Below are 19765 nucleotides of genomic sequence, written 5' to 3'. Positions count from 1 at the left end.
CAGACTGAAGGGTGGATGGGGTAGGTAGGGTGGCGAAGACGTGAGACACAATAAGTGATGAAAGTCTTGAGGTCCCCTATTAATGACCCTGCTGCGTTTGGGCAGGATCAGCGCGAGGCTGGAGCCCCGCAGGGTGGGGCAGCGGCTGCTGGGTGGGTCGGTGGGTGCGGCCCTTGGCTCCGCCCCCCGCTGCTCTGTGAGAAGTAGAAGCTGAGAGCGGTGATTGTGGCGTGGTGGTGCCGCGACACCAGACTGCGACGCTCGGCGAGTCAGAGCTCCGTTCAGGTGTGGGTCTGGACCCTCGCGCAGGCTCGATGTGCAACAGATCCCAGCTTAAGATGGAGCAGGGAGCCGAGGACCTAAGCCAGTGGCATGGGGCTCCGCACCAGTTCACAGAGGTGAGTCAGGGCGTCAGCCCCAGGGCCCCGCGTGGGGGCTGAGGGCATGGAAGCTGGGGGAGTGGAGGGAAGTAGCAATCTGGAGGATTAGGGGTCCGAGGGACAGGTTGGGAAGGGAAGGGATGGAAGATCAAGAACCTAAATCACGTGTCGTTTATTCAGTTAATATTCTTAGCATTGGGTGCTGGGGGTAAAGAAATTCCGGATAACTTCTGATAGAGACTTTTGAGTACTCAGGAAAGAAGACAAAGTTAGAAAGTCAGAGGGAAGCAGACAGGGAGGAAAAAATTACTAATTGGCAGGCCTTTGACAGACCCTGGGAATACAATTGTGAGTTTACCATAAGATAGTTCGCCATGTTATTAATAAGTAGCTAGATGATCGGAAGTATATAAATTACTGTAAAGAAGAAATACAGGGTCCACAGAAATGAATAGTAGAGGTGTTTGATCTGATTTAGGAGGTGGAGAAGACAGCTGAGGATTCTGTCTGGGACCAGAGACAACTGGTTAGGTGAAGGGTTAGCAGATCCTCAGACCAGAGACAGAATGCCTCCACTTTGGAGGTAATGAAAGATGGACTGTGAGACCAAGACCAAGAGATTGATGGGAGAGTGGTCAAGGGGAGGGGAGGCAGGGACCCCAGCACCACCTAAGTCATGCGGGGCTTGAGTTGGTTATTCCGAGAGCAGGGGGGAGCCATTGATGAGTTTAAGCACGATCGATCACAATTAGATTTGTATTTTAAAAAGAGTGCCCCGGGGGTGGGGGGGGGGAATGGGCAGAAGTCAAGGCAATAATTAGGAAGGTATCATGATAATCCAATCAAAATGGTGGCCTAACTAGAGAGATGGAGAAAACGGAATGGATCTTGGAGAGGTGTTGGACGCAGACACCACAAGAATTGGTAATGACTTGGATCTAGGTTGTGGAGGAGGCATCCAGAACAATTGACCAGATTTCTGGCTTACAAAACTGGATAAGAATAGTGGTGACATTTTCTGAGAGCAAAGGATGAGAAGGAAGAGGATTAACAGTTTTTTCCCCTGGGGGTAGGTTGAGGGGTGGGTGTGTGAGTAAAGATGATCAAGAGTTTTGGACGTAGTGGGATGAAGTGCCTTTGGGCTATCCAAATGGACTGAGCACCAGGCAGCTTGAAGATTCGGAAAAGGTCTGCCCTGGAGCTATTGATTTAAGAATAATTGACTATAAACAGAAATGGATTCATTAACATGAGAAAGATTGCCCCGAGAGTAGCTTAATGCAAAGGGGACTGAGAAGGAGGAAGCCCAGAGAGAAAGGAAGGAGAAAAACCAAGGTAGTGTGTCAATGTGTTCCGGAGGCCAAGGGAAGGAAACATTTGAAGAACAATGGCCACTATATGGGAAAAGAATCTAAAAAAGAGTGGATATATGTATATGTATAACAGATTCACTTTGCTGTACAGCAGAAACTGACACAACATTGTAAATCAACTATACTCCAATAAAAATTAAAAAAAAAAAAAAAAAGAACAATGGCCAGTAGTCTCAGAAACTCATGAGAGGTCCAGCAGGGAGGAATCTGACATGTGTTTGGACTTAATAACACGGAGATCATCGGTGACTTTTATGAAAGCTGTTTCTGTGGAGAGATGGGGGCCAGACTGAACTTGGAGGCGAGATAGTGGTAAAGATGTGTTTAGACATCTCCAAAGAAGTTTGCCTGTGAAGAATCAGGAAAGTAAAAGGGAGGGAAAAGCGGCTGAGTTCCCCCAGAAATACCCATCCAACAGACAGTTATCTGGTACCTATTGTGTGCCTAGTTTATGCTAGTTAGTGAGCATATAGTGGCGAATAAAATGGACTATGGTTTTTTGGGTTTTTTAAAAAATTAATTTATTTTTATTTTTGGCTGCGTTGGGTCTTCGTTGCTGTGCGCCGGCTTTCTCTAGTTGCGGCAAGGGGGGGCTACTCTTCGTTGCGGTGTGCAGGCTTCTCATTGCGGTGGCTTCTCTTGTTGGGGAGCATGGGCTCTAGAGCGCAAGCTCAGTAGTTGTGGCGCACTGGCTTAGTTGCCCCGCAGCATGTGGGATCTTAGTTCCCTGACCAGGGATCGAACCCACATCCCCTGCACTGTAAGGCGGATTCTTTACCAGTGGACCACCAAGGAAGTCCCTCTGTGCCCCTTTTTAAACATTTAAAAAATTGTGGTAAAATCTGTATAACATAAAAATATCAGTATAGCTATGTTTAAGTGTATAGTTCAGTAGCATTAAACACATTCACATTATTGTGCAACCATTGCCACCACCCATCTCCAGAACTTTTCTCATCAAACTGAAATTTCCGTAATCATTAAAATAGTAACTTCTCAGTTTTCCCTCTGCCCACCCTCCACCCAGTCCCTGGCTATCACCGTCCTACATTCTGTCTCCTTGAATTTGACTTCCTTAAGTACCTCATAAATAGAATCATACATTATTTGTTTATTTTGACCGGCTTACTTCACTTGGCTTAATGTCTTAATGTTGAAGCATGTGTCAGAATTTCCTTCCATTTTAAGGCTGAATGATATTCTACTGCAGGTATATAACAGATTTTGTTTATCTGTTGATGGACACTTGGGTTGCTTCCACATTTTGGCTATTGTGAATAATGCTGCTCTGAACATGGGTGTACAAATGTCTCTTCCAGTCCCTGCTTTCAGTCCTTGTAGATATATACCCAGAAGTGGGATTGCTGGGCATATAGTAATTCTATTTTAATCTGTTGAGGCAGCACCACTCTGTTTCTATAGCAGCACACCATTTTAACATTCCCACCAGCAGTGCAAGGGTTCCAATTTCTCCACATCTTGCCAACACTTTTTTAAAAGATAATAATCATTTTAGTGGGTGTGAAGTGATATTTCATTGTGGTTTTGATTTGCCTTTCCCTAATGGTTAATGATGTTGGAGCATCTATGTCTTTGGAGAAAAGTCTATTTAAGTCCTTTGCCCATTTTTGAATTGGGTTTTTATGGTAATTTTTAGGAGTTCTTTATATAGTTTAGATATTAATCCCTTACCAGATATGCGATTTGCAAATGTTTTCTCCCATTCTGTGGGTTGCCTTTACACTCTGTTGGTAGTGTCTTTTTTTTTTTGGCGGTACGCGGGCCTCTCACCGCCGTGGCCCCTCCCGCTGCGGAGCGCAGGCTCAGCGGCCATGGCTCACGGGCCCAGCCGCTCCGCGGCATGTGGGACCTTCCCCGACCGGGGCACGAACCCGCGTCCCCTGCATCTGCAGGCGGACTCCCAACCACTGCGCCACCAGGGAAGCCCGGAAGTGTCTTTTGATGCACAAAAGTTTTAAATGTCGATGAACTCAATTTTGTCTATTTTTTCTTTTGCTACCTGTGCCTTATAGTAAGTTTTGAATCAGGAAGTGTGAATTTTCCAATTTTGTTCTCCCTTTTCAGGACTGCTCTTGGCTATTTGGGATTCCATATGAATTTCAGGGTGGATTTTTCTAGTTTTGCAAAAAATGAATTTTGATAGGGATTGCATTGCAACTGGATATTGCTTTGGGCAGATTATTTCTTCCCATTTTTTAAAATGTCTTTAATTTCCTTCAGCAGTGTTTTATAGTTTTCAGTGATATAGTTTCAGTTAAACTCTGGTTATTTTTGAGTGATTCTTTTTGATGCTATTGTAAATTGAATTGTTTTCCTAATTTCCTTTTTAGATTGTTCATTGCAGTGTATAGAAACACAATGGATTTTTGTGTCTTGAATTTGTATCCTGCTACTTTGCTTAATTTGTTTATTAGTTCTAACAGGTCTGTGGGTCTGTGTATGTAATCTTTAGGATTTTCTACATATGAGTGTATCATCTGGGAACAGAGACAGTTTTACTTCTTTTCCAATTTGGATGCCTTGTACTTGTTTTTCTTGCCTGGTTGCTCTGGCTAGAACTGCCAATGCAATGTGAATAGAAGTTGTGGAGGCAGGCATCCTTGTCTTTTTTCTGATCTTAGAGGAAAAGCATTCAGTTTTTCACCATTGAGTGTGATGTTAGCAGTGGGTTTTTTATAAATGTCTTTTATCATGTTGGAAATTTCTTTCCATTCCTATGGTTTTTTTTTAATCATGAAAAGATATTGGATTTTTCAAATGCTTTTTTGTGCATCAATTGAGATGATGTGTTTTTTCACCTTTATTTTTCTTATGTAGTATGTTATATTGATTGATTTTTGTATGTTGAATCAGCCTTGCATTCCTGGGATAAATCCTACTTGGTCATGTTGTATAATCTGCTTAATATGCTGGTGGATCTAGTTTGCTACTTTTTTTTTTTTTAAGGATTTTTGTATCTGTATTCATAAAAGATGTTGGTCTATAGTTTTCTTTACTTGTGATGTCTTTGTCTGGCTTTGGTATCAGGGCAATGCCCAGCTCATGGAATGGATTAGGGAGTGTTCCCTTCTCTTCTATTTTTTGTTAGAATTCAAGAAGCATTGACATTCTTCTTTTAAGAGTTTAGTAGGATTCAACATGAAGCCATCAAGTAAACAAACTTTCTCTGTCCTGGAAGCTTTTGATTACTGATTCAGTCTCCTTACTAGTTGTGGGTCTATTCAGATTTTCTATTTTTTCATGATTCAGTGTTGGTAGATAACTGTTTTTCAATGATTTTATCCATGTCATTTAGGTTATCCAATTTGTTGGCATGCAACTGTTCATAGTACTCTCTTATAATTCTTTTCATTTCTATAGAATTGGTAGTAATGTCTTCACTTTCATTTCTGCTATTAGTAATTTGAGTCCTCTTTTTCTTGGTCAGTCTAGCTAAAGGTTTGGCAATTTAGTTAATCTTTCCAAAGAACCAACTTTTGGTTTCATTAGTATTTCTCTAATATTTCCTTCTGCTAACTTTGGGTTAGTTTTTTTTTTTTTTTTTCCTAGTTCCTTAAGGTGTAAATCTAGGTTGTTGGTTAGAGATCTTTTTAAATTATAAGCATTTACAGTTAAAGCTTCCCTCTTAGTCCTGCTTTTGCTGTACCTCATAAGTTTTTTACTGTTGTTTTCATTTTCATTTGTCTCAAGTATTTTCTAATTTCCCTTGTGATTTCTTTTTTTGATCTATTGGTTGTTTTATTATTATTATTTTTTTACCTATTGGTTGTTTAAGAGTATGTTGTTTAATTCCACAGATTTGGAGATTTTCCAGCTTTCCTGCCATTATTGATTTTTAACTATCTTTCAAAATCTCTTAAGCCTTAATTTGTGACCTAACGTATGATCTATTCTGGAGAAGAATGTACCATGTGCACTTGAGAAGAATGTGTATCCTGTTGTTGTTGAGTAGAGTGTTCTGTATATGTTTGTTATATCTAGTTGGTTTATGTGTTGTTCAAGTTCTCTGTTTCCCTACTTATCTTCTGCGTGGTTGTTCTAGTCTTTATTTAAAGTGGGGTATTGACATCTCCAACTCTTACTTAGAACTGTTTATTTGTCCCTTCAATTCTGTCAGTTTTGGCTTCAGATATTTTGATGGTCTATTATTATATGTAAATGTTTATAATTGTTTATCTTTTTGCTGTATTGAACCTTTTATTAAAATATAATATCCTTTGTCTCTTGCAACTTTTTTGATTTAAAGTCTATTATGTTTGATAGCCACTACTATAGCCACGCCCACTCTTGTTTACTATTTCCATGGAATATCTTTTCACTTTCAGCTTATTTTTATCTCTGGATCTAAAGTAATCTCTTGTAAACAACATATAGTTAGATAATGTTTCTTTTACTCCATTCTTCCAATCTCTGTCTTGATTGGAGAGTTTAAACCATTTATATTTAAAGTAATTAATGATAAGGAGAGACTTCTGTCATTTTGCTCTTTGTTTTCAATATGGCTTTTAGCTTTTCTTGTCCCTTGTTTCCTGTATTATATCTTTTGTGTTTAGTTGATTTTTTTTTGTAGTGAAACTTTATTTCCCTTCTCATTTCCTTTTGTATATATTCTATAACTATTTTCTTTGTGTTTACTATGGGGATTACATTTAACATTGCCAAATTATAATATTCTAATTTGAATTTATACCACTTTAATAAGATAAAAAAATTCCCCATCCAGTTCTGTCCCCACTCCATTTCAGTTATTAATGTCACAAAGTTACATCTTTATGCATTGAGTGTCCAAAAATATAGACTAATAATTTTTTTTAATGCATTAGTGTCTAAGAAAACTGTTTTCCTTCATTCTCACACTCACACACTTAGGACGTCATATATGTGGGTTTTCTGCACCAAGAAACTCTGACACTAACTGCTTGGAATTAGTGCCCAATCCCACGGTTAAGGGCTTAATCCCACAGACTGCCCCCTACGCCAGTCCTAAGTCCAGGTTGTCACCTGGGCTTCTGGCCAACTGGCTGTAAATCAGGGCCAGTTTCTATGACCTCCTCCTCAGATTTGATAATTTTCTAGAGTAGCTCACAGAACCCAGGAAAAGTTTACTTACTATTGCTGATTTATTACAAATGATATTTTAAAGAATACAATTGAACAGCCAGATACATAGGGGGTGAGGTATGGGAAAGGGGCACGGAGCTTCCATTCCTTCTCTGGGCACAGCACCCTCCTAGCACCTCCATGTGTTCAACAACCAAGAAGCTCTCTGAACTCTGTACTTTGGGGATTTTTATGGGGGCTTTATCATGTAGACATGATCAAGTATTAACTCATTTTCTAGCCCCTCTCCCCTCTCTGGAGAATGAGGGATAGGGCCAAAAATTCCAAGCTTCTAATCATGGCTTGGTCTTTCTGGTGACCAGCCCCTATCCAGGAGCTTACCAAGAGTCACCGCATTAGAACAAAAGATGCTCTTATCATCCAGGAAATTCCAAGGGATTTAGGAGCTCTGTGTCAGGAACTGAGGCAAAGACCAATATACTGATTTCTTATTCCACCATTAGTCTCTCAAATCATGTAGAAAACAAAAAGTGGAGTTACAAATCAAGTACAATAAGACCAGTTTTTATAGTTGTCCATATATTTGTCCTTACTAGAAATCTTTATTTCTTCAGATAGTTTTGAGTTAATGTCTAGTGTTCTTTCATTTTGACCTGAAGGACCCCATTACCATTTCTTGCAGGGCAGTTCAGGTCTAATGACATTAAACTCCTCCAGTGTTTGTTTATCTGGGAATGACTTAATTTCTCCTTCATATTTGAAGGACAGCTTTGCCAGATATAAGATTCTTGGTTAGACAGTTTCTTTCAGCATTTTGAATATGTCAGCCCACCGCCTTTTGGCATCTAAGGTTTCTGATGAGAAATCTGCTGGTAATCTTATTTGGGATTCCATATATGTGATGAGTTACTTCTTTCTTGCTGCTCTCAAGATTCTTTCTGTCTTTGGACAGTTTTGATTATAATGTGTCTCAGTGTGGATTTCTTTGATTTTATTCTATTTGAAGTTCATTGAGCTCCTTGGAGGTCTATATTCATGTCTTTCATCACATTTGAGATGTTTTCACCCACTATTTTTTCAAGCAATCTCTGACCCTTTCTGTCTCTCTTCTAGGACTCCCACAATGCATATGTTGGTCTGCTTGAAGTTGTCTCACAGGTCATTTAGGCACTCTGTTCAGTTTTCTTCAATCTTTTTTCTTCTTGTTCCTTAGCTTGACAACTTCAATTGTCCTATCTTCAAATTAGCTGATTCTTCTGTCTACTCAAATCTGCTTTTGAATCCCTCTAGTCAGTTTTTCATTTTAGTTATTATATTTTTCAGCTCCAGAATTTCTTTTTTTAAAAAATAAATTTATTTATTTATTTATTTTTGGCTGCATTGGGTCTTCATTGCTGCACGCGGGCTTTCTCTAGTTGTGGCAAGTGGGGGCTACTCTTCCTTGCGGTGTGCTGGCTTCTCATTGCAGTGGCTTCTCTTCTTGTGGAGCACAGGCTCTAGGCGCACAGGCTTCAGTAGTTGTGGCACGTGGGCTCAGTCGTTGTGGCTCGTGGGCTCTAGAGTGCAGTCTCAGCAGTTGTGGCGCACGGGTTTAGCTGCTCCGCAGCATGTGGGATCTTCCCAGACCAGGACTCGAACCCGTGTCCCCTGCATTGGCAGGCAGATTCTTAACCACTGTGCCACCAGGGTGCCCAGAATTTCTTTTTAGTTTCTTTTTAGGTTTTCTATCTCTTTACCAAAATTTCCATTTTGTTCATACATCATTTTTGTGACTTTGTCCACATCTTCTTTTAGCTGTTTGAGCATCTTTAAGACAGACAGTTGTTTTAAATTCTTTGTGAAGTAAGTTCATCATTTGGTCTTTCTTAGACATTTCTGTTTATTTTTTTCCCCCCTTGAATGGGCCATACATTCCTGTCTTTTTATGACTTGTGATTTTTTTTGTTGTTGTTGAAAACTGGACACTTGAATCTTATAATATAGAAACTCTGGAAATCCAATTCTTCCTCTTCCTCAGGGTTTGCTGTTTTTGTTTGTTTATAGCTTATTTAAATTGATGTGTATTGTCTCTGTGCCAGCATCAGCTTGAGAGGTAAACTTAAGGTTTTCTTAGACCTTTTATGAGCCTGCATCTTTTCCTGGATATGTGTGGTGACTTTCCAAATTTTCTAGTATATGTGGTTACTTTTGAATATACTAGTTCTTAAATGTCTGGTTCCCAAAAGGTGAAAAAGGAAAAATGAAGGGGGAAAGAAACAGGCGCCAGAGACCTCCATGGCAGTCCAGTGGTTAAGACTCCGTGCTTCCACTTCAGGGGGCATGGGTTCCATCCCTAGTCAGGGGACTAAGATCCCACATGCCATGCAGCACAGCCAAAAAGAGAGAGAGAGAGAGAGAGAGAAACAGGTGCTAGTCCTTTTAAATACCCTGGAAGTCCTGTCATTTGGAGGAGAGGTTTGTGACAATGGCTTCCCACCTCTGTCTGCTCATCATGATCAGAAGCAGCAATTAGTGATAATACAGATTACTCAATATTTGGAGCACAAGGTTTTCATTGCCCACTCTGGCTCCCACAGGTCCAGAAATGTGTGCACAGCTTCCTGGTATGGGACCCGGGGTGTTTTGGGATAGCCACTACCTACCTAAGAGCTGAAACTGACTGAAATTAACTGCAGTTTACCTTCCAAGCCTTCCCTTGGAAGTCACAAGCATTTAATTGACTCCATTGTTCCAAAGTAATTACAAAAGGCAAATTCTGCAGGTGTAATTGTTATCTTGGTGGGGACATGGATTCCTGGTGCTTTCTACTCTATCATATTCCCTGGTGTCACTTCCTGTGTCCTTTTGACACAGTCCTAATAATCTTGGAAGTTCCCTTATTTTCTGGCACAGTAAGATGCACCACAAGCTCACTTATTCATTCCTTCTTCCAGACTTGGAGTCAGGAAATACTCCAAGGATGATTCTTCCTCTTAGGTAAGGAATGGAATTAAAGGCCAAAATCTGAGCATGAGGGGTTTGTGTTTGTATAAAATATTTCCTATTTAAATATAGCATTATTTTTTTTAATATAGCATTATTTTTATTTCTGATTTTTATAATTTCACTTATGCTGAAAATCCTGATTTCTCACAGTATTGTTTTAAAACCACTTTATTATGAAAAATAGCCCTCAAACAGAAAAGTGAATATAAGTACACAGCTCAATGGATTATTACAAAGTAAAGACCTTTGAAGCATTGTTAGCACTGCAGAAGCCCCTACAGTTTCCCTTATTGCCCCCTTCCCTCCCCTCTAATATTACTCATAGCCTATTGTCTGGACATAACTTCTTTGAATTCCTCTATTTCTGCCCTTTGGTGTTCCTGTAATTGGTAAAAGCCGCCATTGCTTTCTTAAGTTTTGCTTTCTTTTCTTTTTTTTAAATTTGTGTTTGAATGTTGTTAAATTTTTCCTTGATCTTTTTAAAAATAAATTTATTTATTTATTTACCTATTTATTTATTTTTGGCTGCGTAGGGTGTTTGTTGCTGTGCTGTCTCTAGTTGCGGTGAGCAGGGGCTACTCTTCATTGCAGTGCACGGGCTTCTCATTGCTGTGGCTTCTCTTGCTGCGGAGCACAGGCTCTAGGCTCACGGGCTTCAGTAGTTCTGGCACGCAGACTCAGTAGTTGTGGCTTGTGGGCTCTAGAGTGCAGGCTCAGTAGTTGTGGTGCACGGGCTTAGTTGCTCCGCGGCATGTGGGATCTTTGATGTTTTAGTATCTTCTATAGCTACTGTATTTTACTCATGTTTTGTTTTTCATATTTAAGTGGATTGGTCTTTTCTGGATCCTCTCAGATGGGAAATTATAGGGTAGTGTTCCCAATTTCTCAGCTCAAGAACTCTCTCTCTACTGCTACAGTAATTGACAACTTTAAAAAATATGATTCTTGGATCCTGTCCTGTTTCAAGAAGTTCTACCACCAATCTCTTCTTTTTTCCCTTGACTTCCAAGACAATCCCCCACCCTTTTTAAAAGTGTTTTTAAAAGTCTGCCTCTTTTCTTTACCTCTTCCAATGCTTGATCTCACACCTGCCCACAGCATTGCCACTCAGGTGAGAACCTCTTCGTAGGTAAATATTTGTGAATGGTTTCTAAGTTTTGCCAAAGCCAAGACTAACTGAACCCTCCATTCTTCTTACCTTTATGGCTTTCTGAACCTGTTCTGCTGGTTTGGGATGATCCCTCACACTTAAACATAATCTGGAATTTGAGGGTTTTCTCAGTTTTGCTGAAAGTACAGGTTGTAGAATATTTTATTTGCTCTTTGTGCTTTTTTTGAAATAAAACCGAAAACATGCCCAGCAAGGAAAGTGGCATGAGTCGCATCTAGATTTCCACCACGCTTCTATTAGCCAGACTTGCATTTTGTTTGTTTGTTTGTTTGTTTATTTATTTAGTGGCTACACTGCATGGCACATGGGATCTTAGTTTCCCAACCAGGGATGGAACCTGCACCCCCTGCAGTGGAAGCACAGAGTCTTAACCACTGGACAGCCAGGAAAATCCCCCAGGCTTGCATTTTAGAAAGCCCAAACTGGAGAATGGCCTGGAGGTGGAATAATTTAGGCAAGAGATGATAGAGGCCTGGATTAGGGTGGGGCCTGGAAATGGGGAGAAGGGACATGTGGAACTGGAATTTGAGCTATGGTGAATTTCACCTGACTTTCTTTTTCTAAGGATACTGAGAAGTCAATGTCCATCTTGGATGTGTCTTCATCTCCCAGAAACAGTGGAGTGCACACCTCTTGGAACCATGGCCCAACAGGCATTCAACACGTCCCTCAGTGCATAGAGCTGGAGACGACCTCCTTGGTCTCTGCTGAGGCACCCAGGCAGAACGCCAGTGAAATGGGGTCACACTTCAGTATGTTGCTGCCTGACCACGGTGTGACCTACTGCCCCCAAGTGACTTTCACTCCTTCCCAGATGATTTACACTGAGGGAATGTCTCCTTCCCAGACAGAAATGATTTTCAAGGGGTCCCAGGCGATGCCCTTAGGAGAGCCCAGTATTCCAGGGGTGGCCACGACCTTTGGTGGGAATCTAAGGATGTCCCCCAATGGGCCGCCAGTCTCACCTGCCAGTGGAATCCCAATGATGTCCCACGTCAGAATGCGAACAATGCCTTATTCTGGCCTCCCAACAGTACCTTCTAATGGAGGCCCTTTAACACCTAAAACATTACTGGATCCAACCATGCCTTCCACTGAGGCCCTGGCAATGCTCCGCTCTTTGGATCAGATGTTGCCCCCTAGAAACCCCCACAACTATGGGATGCCCCCAGCTGAATCGCCATTATTGCTGGCTTTGGAATCCCAGGGCTCTCTTGTGAGCCAGCCAGTCTCCCAGGAAGACCCCTTCCTACCTAAGCAGCCCTTACCTGCTCCACGGAGAGCAGAGCAGTACTCCAGGGCCCAGGAAAGGCCTCCCAGGAGGAGATCCCCAGTTTCAAGGCCTTACCGCTGCGACTATGAGAACTGTGAAAAAGCTTACACTAAGCGCTCCCACCTCGTGAGTCACCAACGCAAACACACAGGTAAATGAGGTGTCGGATGGGTGGGGGGGGTGGAGAGATCTCTGGACTTTAGATTTGTGGGGGACCCCTGGTTTGTAGTGGTTTGGGATTAGCCCAGCATCCTTCAAGTCTGGGATCAAGCTCTTCTGGGCCCACCAGCTTGCTTTCCCACAGTCCAGGATGACTGTGCCAAGGTGGAGACTGCTGATGGTGCTGTCTTCTCACTGCTGTCCTGAGTTTTTCCTTTTGATTCCTCAACGTTGACTGCTTTGCTTCATAAAGTCAGACCCCTCCCTTCCTACCTGCTGGCCTATTCCTCAAAATTCCTTCTCTCCCTTGTCATTCCCCCAGGTGAAAGGCCCTATAAATGCATGTGGGAAGCCTGTACTTGGTCCTTCTTCCGTTCTGATGAACTTAGAAGACATACTCGGATACACACCAAATACCGACCACATAAATGTGACCAGTGCGGCCGACAGTTCATGAGATCTGACCATCTCAGGCAACACCAAAGGACTCATATGCGGATGCCAACATCCCCAGACCCACCGGCTGACAGTGGACGTATGGCTGGTCCTTCTGCTCCTGGTCTTTAGGTCAATCTGCTCTTCCCCTCATTTTGGCTTCTCTGCCCAGATCTTGCCTGCCTCTGACCAGCTAGTCTCTTTGGTAGGTGTAGGTTTTGATGAAGACAGAAAGATTATGAGGCAGTGTGGAAGCCCATATGAGCTCTGGACCTAGTCGGGGCTCCTCAAAGACTGTCTTGGGTGTCCTCACATCTCTGGGGCCACCTACTTTTGTGCCAAGTTCAGCCACGTGGCAAGATGGAGCAAAGTAGCGGTTGGGAGCTTTATAAAAAGCTCTTATCTTATGTCACTCCCAGCTTGAAACCCTTTAGCAACTCTCCTTTGCCTGCTACATAAAATCTAAGTTCCTTATCTTGGTCTTTGACAGTTTCCAGAGACAGACTATGTTCAAATCCTGAATTTACCACTTACTAGCCATGTGACTTTGGGAAAGGTCTTTGATCATTATGCCAGATTCCCTCTTCTGGTAAAAGAAAAACAGTATTGGACTGTTGTGAACACATCTTATGTACAAAATCAGATTGTGTCCGGCACTCACCAGCCTCATGCCCAGAGTTTGTCTCCTCCCATCATTTCCAGACTTGGATGGAACAAGACATGGGATCTGGCACCTCAAGTAGCCACTAGCAACCCAGGAATGTGGAAGAGTTAGTGCTCCTGGGGTAACATTTGACTAATGGGAGATGGGAGAAATCCAGGATGATAAATTCCCTCTTCTTCCCTCCCTTCCCTGAACTGGTCTGGTGCAAGACACCATTTCTCCCAATGGGGAGACCTCCCAAGTAGCCAATGGACACACCTTCTGTGCCTCTTCCAGTCTTGTCATGAAGCAGACTCAACCTGCTATCACCTGGCACTGCCTCCCATGCTCTTGCGTCGAGTCCCTTTTCTCACTCTCAATGCCCTGTATTTGCATCACCCAAATAAAACATCAGTACTTAGTTCTTGTTCTAGGCTCTGTTTTCTAGGTAACTTGGGGTTGAAAGACATTAGACTGGGGCAGAGAAGGATGATCCGCACTGTAACCTTCCCTCTTCCCCCCACCAAGCCCAGGTACCTGGACTAGTAAGTATCGGCTATTAAAAGGCCTGCTCTGCCCTGCCCCTCTCCTAGGATTGAGGGCATAATGACTCCTCTGGAAACTCAGCCCCAGGTAGTTCAGAACCTCATTCTTGGATTTCTCAGCCAGCTGTTTTACTGACCAGCAAACTAACAGAAAGGAACTTGCGTAAGTTCTCAAGTGGCAGAGCTGGGATCCTAACCAGGATCTGCCCACTTCAGAGGTAGATCTCTTATCTTAGAGATGACGTCTCCTACAGGTGTCTCCTGGGCCCAATCTGGTGCCCAGTACTATCAGGTGATGGCCACAGTGAAATGAATCACATCTGGTTCCTGTGGCCCAGGGACCATCTTGGTCTAGGGGCTGAGAGCTCCACCTTGGTGCAGTGGCCATGGAGAGGAGGACCACATGAAGGGGAAGGTCAGAATTTCTGGGGGAGGTGACCCTTGAGCTCAGTAAGTGAGGGTATGTAACATCTAGTAATCCCTTGATGTTGAAATAAACTGAGCAGATGAATGAAGAGAAAAGAGAATTCCAGGCAGAGAGAAGCTGGGTCTGGCGATTGCTCCCAAGAGAGTCAGCCTGCAAACTTCCATTCATTCGACAAATGTTCTTCAACCCACAGTACAGAGAGCACCATGGCTGTCGGGACGGCTCATGGTGAGGGGCACGGAGACAACGAAAGTGTGTGTCAGGGAAGAAAGACTTCTCAAGGAGGTGCCTGAGTCGGACCTAACGGGTTTATGGGGGTTAGCTGGACCTCCTATTTCCTGGACATCTACCTTTAGTCATGCCTTGTGCTGGACACTAAGCACTCGGAGAGCATGACAGTGCCTTGCTGCAGGGCAGGAAGATCACAACAAAAATTCTGAAAGCGCTCAATGCTGCCAAGGAGAAGAGCCAGACCTCTGTGGACTCAAACTTTTTCTGGGTGTCTTGGGGAGTCCCATGGCCTTGGTTGTGCCTGCCCCTCCCACCTCCACCCTGACCCTGTCCTGCAGGGCCACCCTGACCCTGTCCTGCAGGGCCACCTTGGTCCATTTCCTTAGTGGTCCCAGCATACCTGGGCCTGGCATCCCGTGGCTTCCACCCAAATTGTGAGCCAGGGGCGTGGATATGATTAAAAAATGGGGGCAGGGGGCTCTCTTTTGTGACCCAATTACTGGCCCCAGGGACAGCAGTCTGAAGTATCCAAAGTCTCTTTCGTTCCCATCTGAGCACTAGGTCCCTTCTATGGAGCAGGGCATCTTAGGATCAATGGGCCAGGGCTGGTCTCTGTCCACCACCCATCTTGCTCACACGCAGCCCTGGTCAGCAGGCCAGGTTGCTTGTTGGGATGCAAGAGGGGTCTGTTGGTGACGCATCACTTTCACTGAAGAATGGAAGTGGGTAGGAACCAGTGTGGGCAAGGGTGCGCCATGTATGCTTCAGTGGCAGGCAAAACAGGCCCCCACCCCTTGGAGGTTACAAACTAGTGGAGGAGGGACATAGGAAATGTACAGCATGCTGTGAGGACAAATATATGTATCTGGGGTTTACTATAAAGCAGTTAGGAAGGCACTTCTTAGGAAGAGTAATTTGAGCTCAGAGTTAAGGATTATCTAGGAGTTAGGCAGATAAAGGAGGTGAGGAAAGTCAATCTATCCTTTATCCAGTGATTACCCTATGACAGGCATGACTAAGCATTTCCCGTGTTATCTTTGTTTCAACACAAGGCAGGATAATGGGTGGGTAAGACATTGTGGGCTCTCAAGTAAGACTGGAAGATTTTAATTCTGCCTTTGCCATATGTGACTGTGTGGCCTTGGGCAAATTAGTTATCTCTGCTTCAGATAGCAGTGGGGCCAGATTAGTAGAGTCCAGCTCAAGAGAGATAGGATTAGTCCCATTCAAAAATGGTCTCTTTGACTTGTTTAAGGGAGAGGGAGGTGTTTTGGTACTCCAGGTGGGAGTGGAAGGTGGCTTGGACCAGGTTGTAGAAGTAGAGGTGGAGGGTAGTAGATTTAGGAGAGACAATTAACCCTAATCCAGTGAATTAATCCAGTTAATTCATTGGATTAGGTCCCTGAGGGAGTAGTCAGGATGTAGTCAGGTTTCTCGCTTGTGTGATAAATAAGGAGAACCAGATGAAATTCATAACTTATTTATTTTTATTGTGATATCTAACGTGTGCAAAAAATCTTTTGTATATGTACAACTGAATAATAAAAACACTTATTTGCCTTTTATGACACCTGAGAAGAACTTTGAGTTCGCCTCTCATCACATTCCTTGTCCTCAACAGAGGTAACCACTATCTTGAATTTTTAATCTTGTCTTTGCTTTTCTTTGTTGTTTTGACCATATATGTATCTATTCTTAAGCATATAATGATTGGTTTTATGTGGTTTTGAATTTTGTGTTTATTCTATTTGGGGTTTGTTGAACTCCTTCAGTCTGAAGTTTTATATTCTTAATAAAATTTGGAAAAATTTTGGCTATGTTTTGTCAATTTTTTGTCCCCACCCCTTCTCCTTCTGACACACAATCTGCACATATAAACAGAGCTCTTGCTATTGTCCCATAGATCACTAATACTCAATATTTTTCGATCATTTTTCCCCCTGCTTCATTTTAGATGTCTTCAAGCTAACTGATCTTTTCTTCTGCAGATTAGAATCTGCTATCAGTTCCAACCAGTATGTTTTTCACATACCTTTTTTTTTTCTTCTTCTTCTTTTGGCTGTGCTGCACAGCTTGCAGGATCTTACTTCCCCCACCAGGGATTGAACCCGCACCCTTGGCAGTGAAAGTACCGAGTCCTAACCACCGGACCTCCAGGGAATTCCCTCAAATACTGTATTTTTCATTTCTAGAAATTCGATCTGGATCTTTTAAAGTATCTTCCATTTCTCTTCTTAACATTCTCATGTTTGCCTCTACTTTCTTGAACATATGAAGCATCGATATAGTAGCTGTTTTAATGCCTTCAGATGCTAATTTCCATTGTGTCTGTCATTTCTGAGTCTGTATCTGTAGATTGATGTTTCTTCTGGTGACTGTCCTTATTTTGCTACTTCTTTGAATGGCTGATAATTTTTTACTGGGTGCCAGACAATTGTGAATTTACATTGTTGGTTGCTGGATTTTGTTTTATTCCTTTAAGTGGTGTTGGCTTTTATTTCTGGCATGCATTCTACTTGGAATTAGTTGGATCTCTTTGAGGCTTACTTCCCCGCCCACCCCCCCCAACTTAGGGAATTTTTATTTGTATGAGGCCTACTTTTAAGCTTTTCTAGGACAGGCCCAGAGCTGCCTTTTTTTTCTAATTTGCCCCACTGCTATGGCAATATCCCAAGGATTCTACCTTATCTGTATGTTATGTCTTTGCATTCTGGCTAGTGGAAACAAACTATTTCCAGCCCTGTGTGGGCTACAGGAATTGTTCTGCCTACTTTTTTTTTTTTTTTTTTTTGCGGTACGCAGGCCTCTCACTGTTGTGGCCTCTCCCGTTGCGGAGCACGGGCTCCGGACGCGCAGGCTCAGCGGCCATGGCTCACGGGCCCAGCCGCTCCGCGGCATGTGAGATCTTCCCGGACCGGGGCACGAACCCGTGTCCCCTGCATCGGCAGGCGGACTCTCAACCACTGTGCCACCAGAGAAGCCCCATGTTCTGCCTACTTTTTTTCAGTGAGCTTTTTCCTAGTCTTGGGTAATTTCTTCTCATGATTGATCAGTACTCAGACTCAAGGATACACCTTTCCAGATCTCAAGCACTCTCTGCAAAACTCTTATCCTTTCAGGTACTCTGCCTGACAAACTCTAGATATCTTGGCCTTCCTAAACTTTAGTTTCTGTCTCCTCATCTCAGATTTCCATGCTCTGTTTCGGTTTCCCTCCCTTATCTCAGGGGTCACAGTCCTGTGCTGTCTATCGTCCTTGGAGAAAACCACTGCTTCATATTTGGTCTGATCCTCTAGACAAAATCCAGTGGCTGTCACTCCATCTTTAAAATGCATCCAAGTGGAGTCATATTTTAATGAAGTCTGAATTTATTTTTTTTCTCACATTTATGCTTTTGAGATTTATCTATGACCTGCATGCAGATGGAGTTTATTTTCACTGTTGTGCAGAATTCTATTATCTGAATATATAATCTGTCTATTCTACTGGGTCATTTCCAGTTTCTTTTTTTTAAATTTATTTATTTTTGGCTGTGTTGGGTCTTCATTTCTGTGCGAGGGTTTTCTCCAGTTGCGGCGAGCGGGGGCCACTCTTCATCACGGTGCGCAGGCCTCTCACTGTCGTGGCATCTTGTTGCAGAGTACGGCTCCAGACACGCAGGCTCGGTAGTTGTGGCTCACGGGCCCAGTTGGTCCGCGGCATGTGGGATCCTCCCAGACCAGGGCTCGAACCCGTGTCCCCTGCATCAGCAGGCAGACTCAACCACTGCGCCACCAGGGAAGCCCTGTTTTTTTTTCTTTTGTTATTAAAAACAGTGCTGCCCTGAATATTCCTGTCTAAATGCTTGCATTTATGATAAATCTTTCTTTGAGGCATTTCCAAAGGGTGGTTGTTAACTCATTAGTGGCTTGTGAGTGGACTAGAGAAACATAGTATGATTAAAGGGCAAGGTTGGCAAGGGCTGAGCTTGGTGACAATTTATTGAAGAGTCAGTCTATCCTGTTATGGAACTTTCTCCTGTGGCATCGGTTGCTTGCATAGTTGAGAAGAGAAGGAGTTGGTTAGAGTCAGTAGCAGTTGGAGCTTTGTCCGTTGAGTGCCACAGCAAGACAAAGGGACAAAGGAGTTTAGGAAAATGGCAGGAGAATCAAGGGGCCCTGGAAGCTAAGACAGGGTTGGGTAGGGGGAATGTCAAGTCTAGAGGAGGCTGAGGAACAGACACAGTAGAGCTACGAACAGGTTCTAATGAAGTCAGATAACTAGTAGATTAGCAATTGTTGAGTGAGGCTGGAAAGAGAATTTAGGATGGGGATTAGGATGTTGAATAGGTATGTTTGCTGTTGGAATGATGATGAGATCCAGGATGTGGCCGAAGAAGTGGATGGCCGGGGTGGACTAGGGGTGAAGGTTTTTGGAAATGTAGAGAATTCAAGGTGTTATCTGGGCCATCTTTGGATGGTGCCAAGGACTATGGCTAAACCTTGGGTAAAGAAGGAGTACTCAAGGCAGGTGACAAATTCTAGGAATGAGTGAAAGTGACCAGGGAGGTGAGTGAAAAATAGTGACCAGGAAAAGGATAAGGTATCCAAGGAAACAGGGTTTTGGTAGGGAAGTAGAGTAATGAATTTTAAGTAGCACTGTGGTGAGGGATTCAAAGGTAGGTAGGATGGAGAGAATGAGAGGTCTCCATAAGACAGAGATGTAGCAGGATGTGAAGGCAAGCAGAAGAGGGAGCTTATTGGCAGAGGCGGAGGAGGCAGTGGAGTTCTGGATTCTGGAACAGGAGTTCCAGCCTGTACTACTACAGTGGGGTAGTTTGGGAACGAGCTTGGGAGAAGGATGGAAAATAAGATCTAGAAATGGGGAAGGCTTTCCAAAGACCTTTTGGACATTGACCCTGCACAGTGTTGGAACCCGCATTTTATTCATTCTCATTCATCATCAGAAATGTACTGGGTGTCTACTGGGTGCCCAGGGGTCTCGCTGCTTGGGAATACAGTGGCCAAGAGGTGAACTGGATCTTAGCTCCTCCTGGAGATCTAAGTGGAGGAAAGGCTGACC

At 43.2% G+C, this 19765-nt stretch overlaps 1 protein-coding gene across 1 annotated transcript; it reads left to right on the top strand.

Moving 5' to 3' along the window:
- Window positions 1-11559: 11559 nt before the first annotated feature.
- On the top strand, window positions 11560-13198 carry LOC101329296 (Krueppel-like factor 17). Its single transcript, XM_033854128.2, has 2 exons — window positions 11560-12415; window positions 12746-13198. Exons 1-2 carry the CDS (start codon window positions 11572-11574, stop codon window positions 12988-12990), a joined length of 1089 nt encoding a protein of 362 aa, XP_033710019.1. The 5' UTR covers window positions 11560-11571; the 3' UTR covers window positions 12991-13198.
- Window positions 13199-19765: the final 6567 nt, after the last annotated feature.

The sequence above is a fragment of the Tursiops truncatus genome, chromosome 1, assembly GCF_011762595.2.
Source record: "Tursiops truncatus isolate mTurTru1 chromosome 1, mTurTru1.mat.Y, whole genome shotgun sequence".
Taxonomy (NCBI): Eukaryota; Metazoa; Chordata; class Mammalia; order Artiodactyla; family Delphinidae; genus Tursiops; species Tursiops truncatus.
Note: the sequence above shows the minus strand (reverse complement) of the source record. Positions and strands in the feature narration are given on the sequence as shown.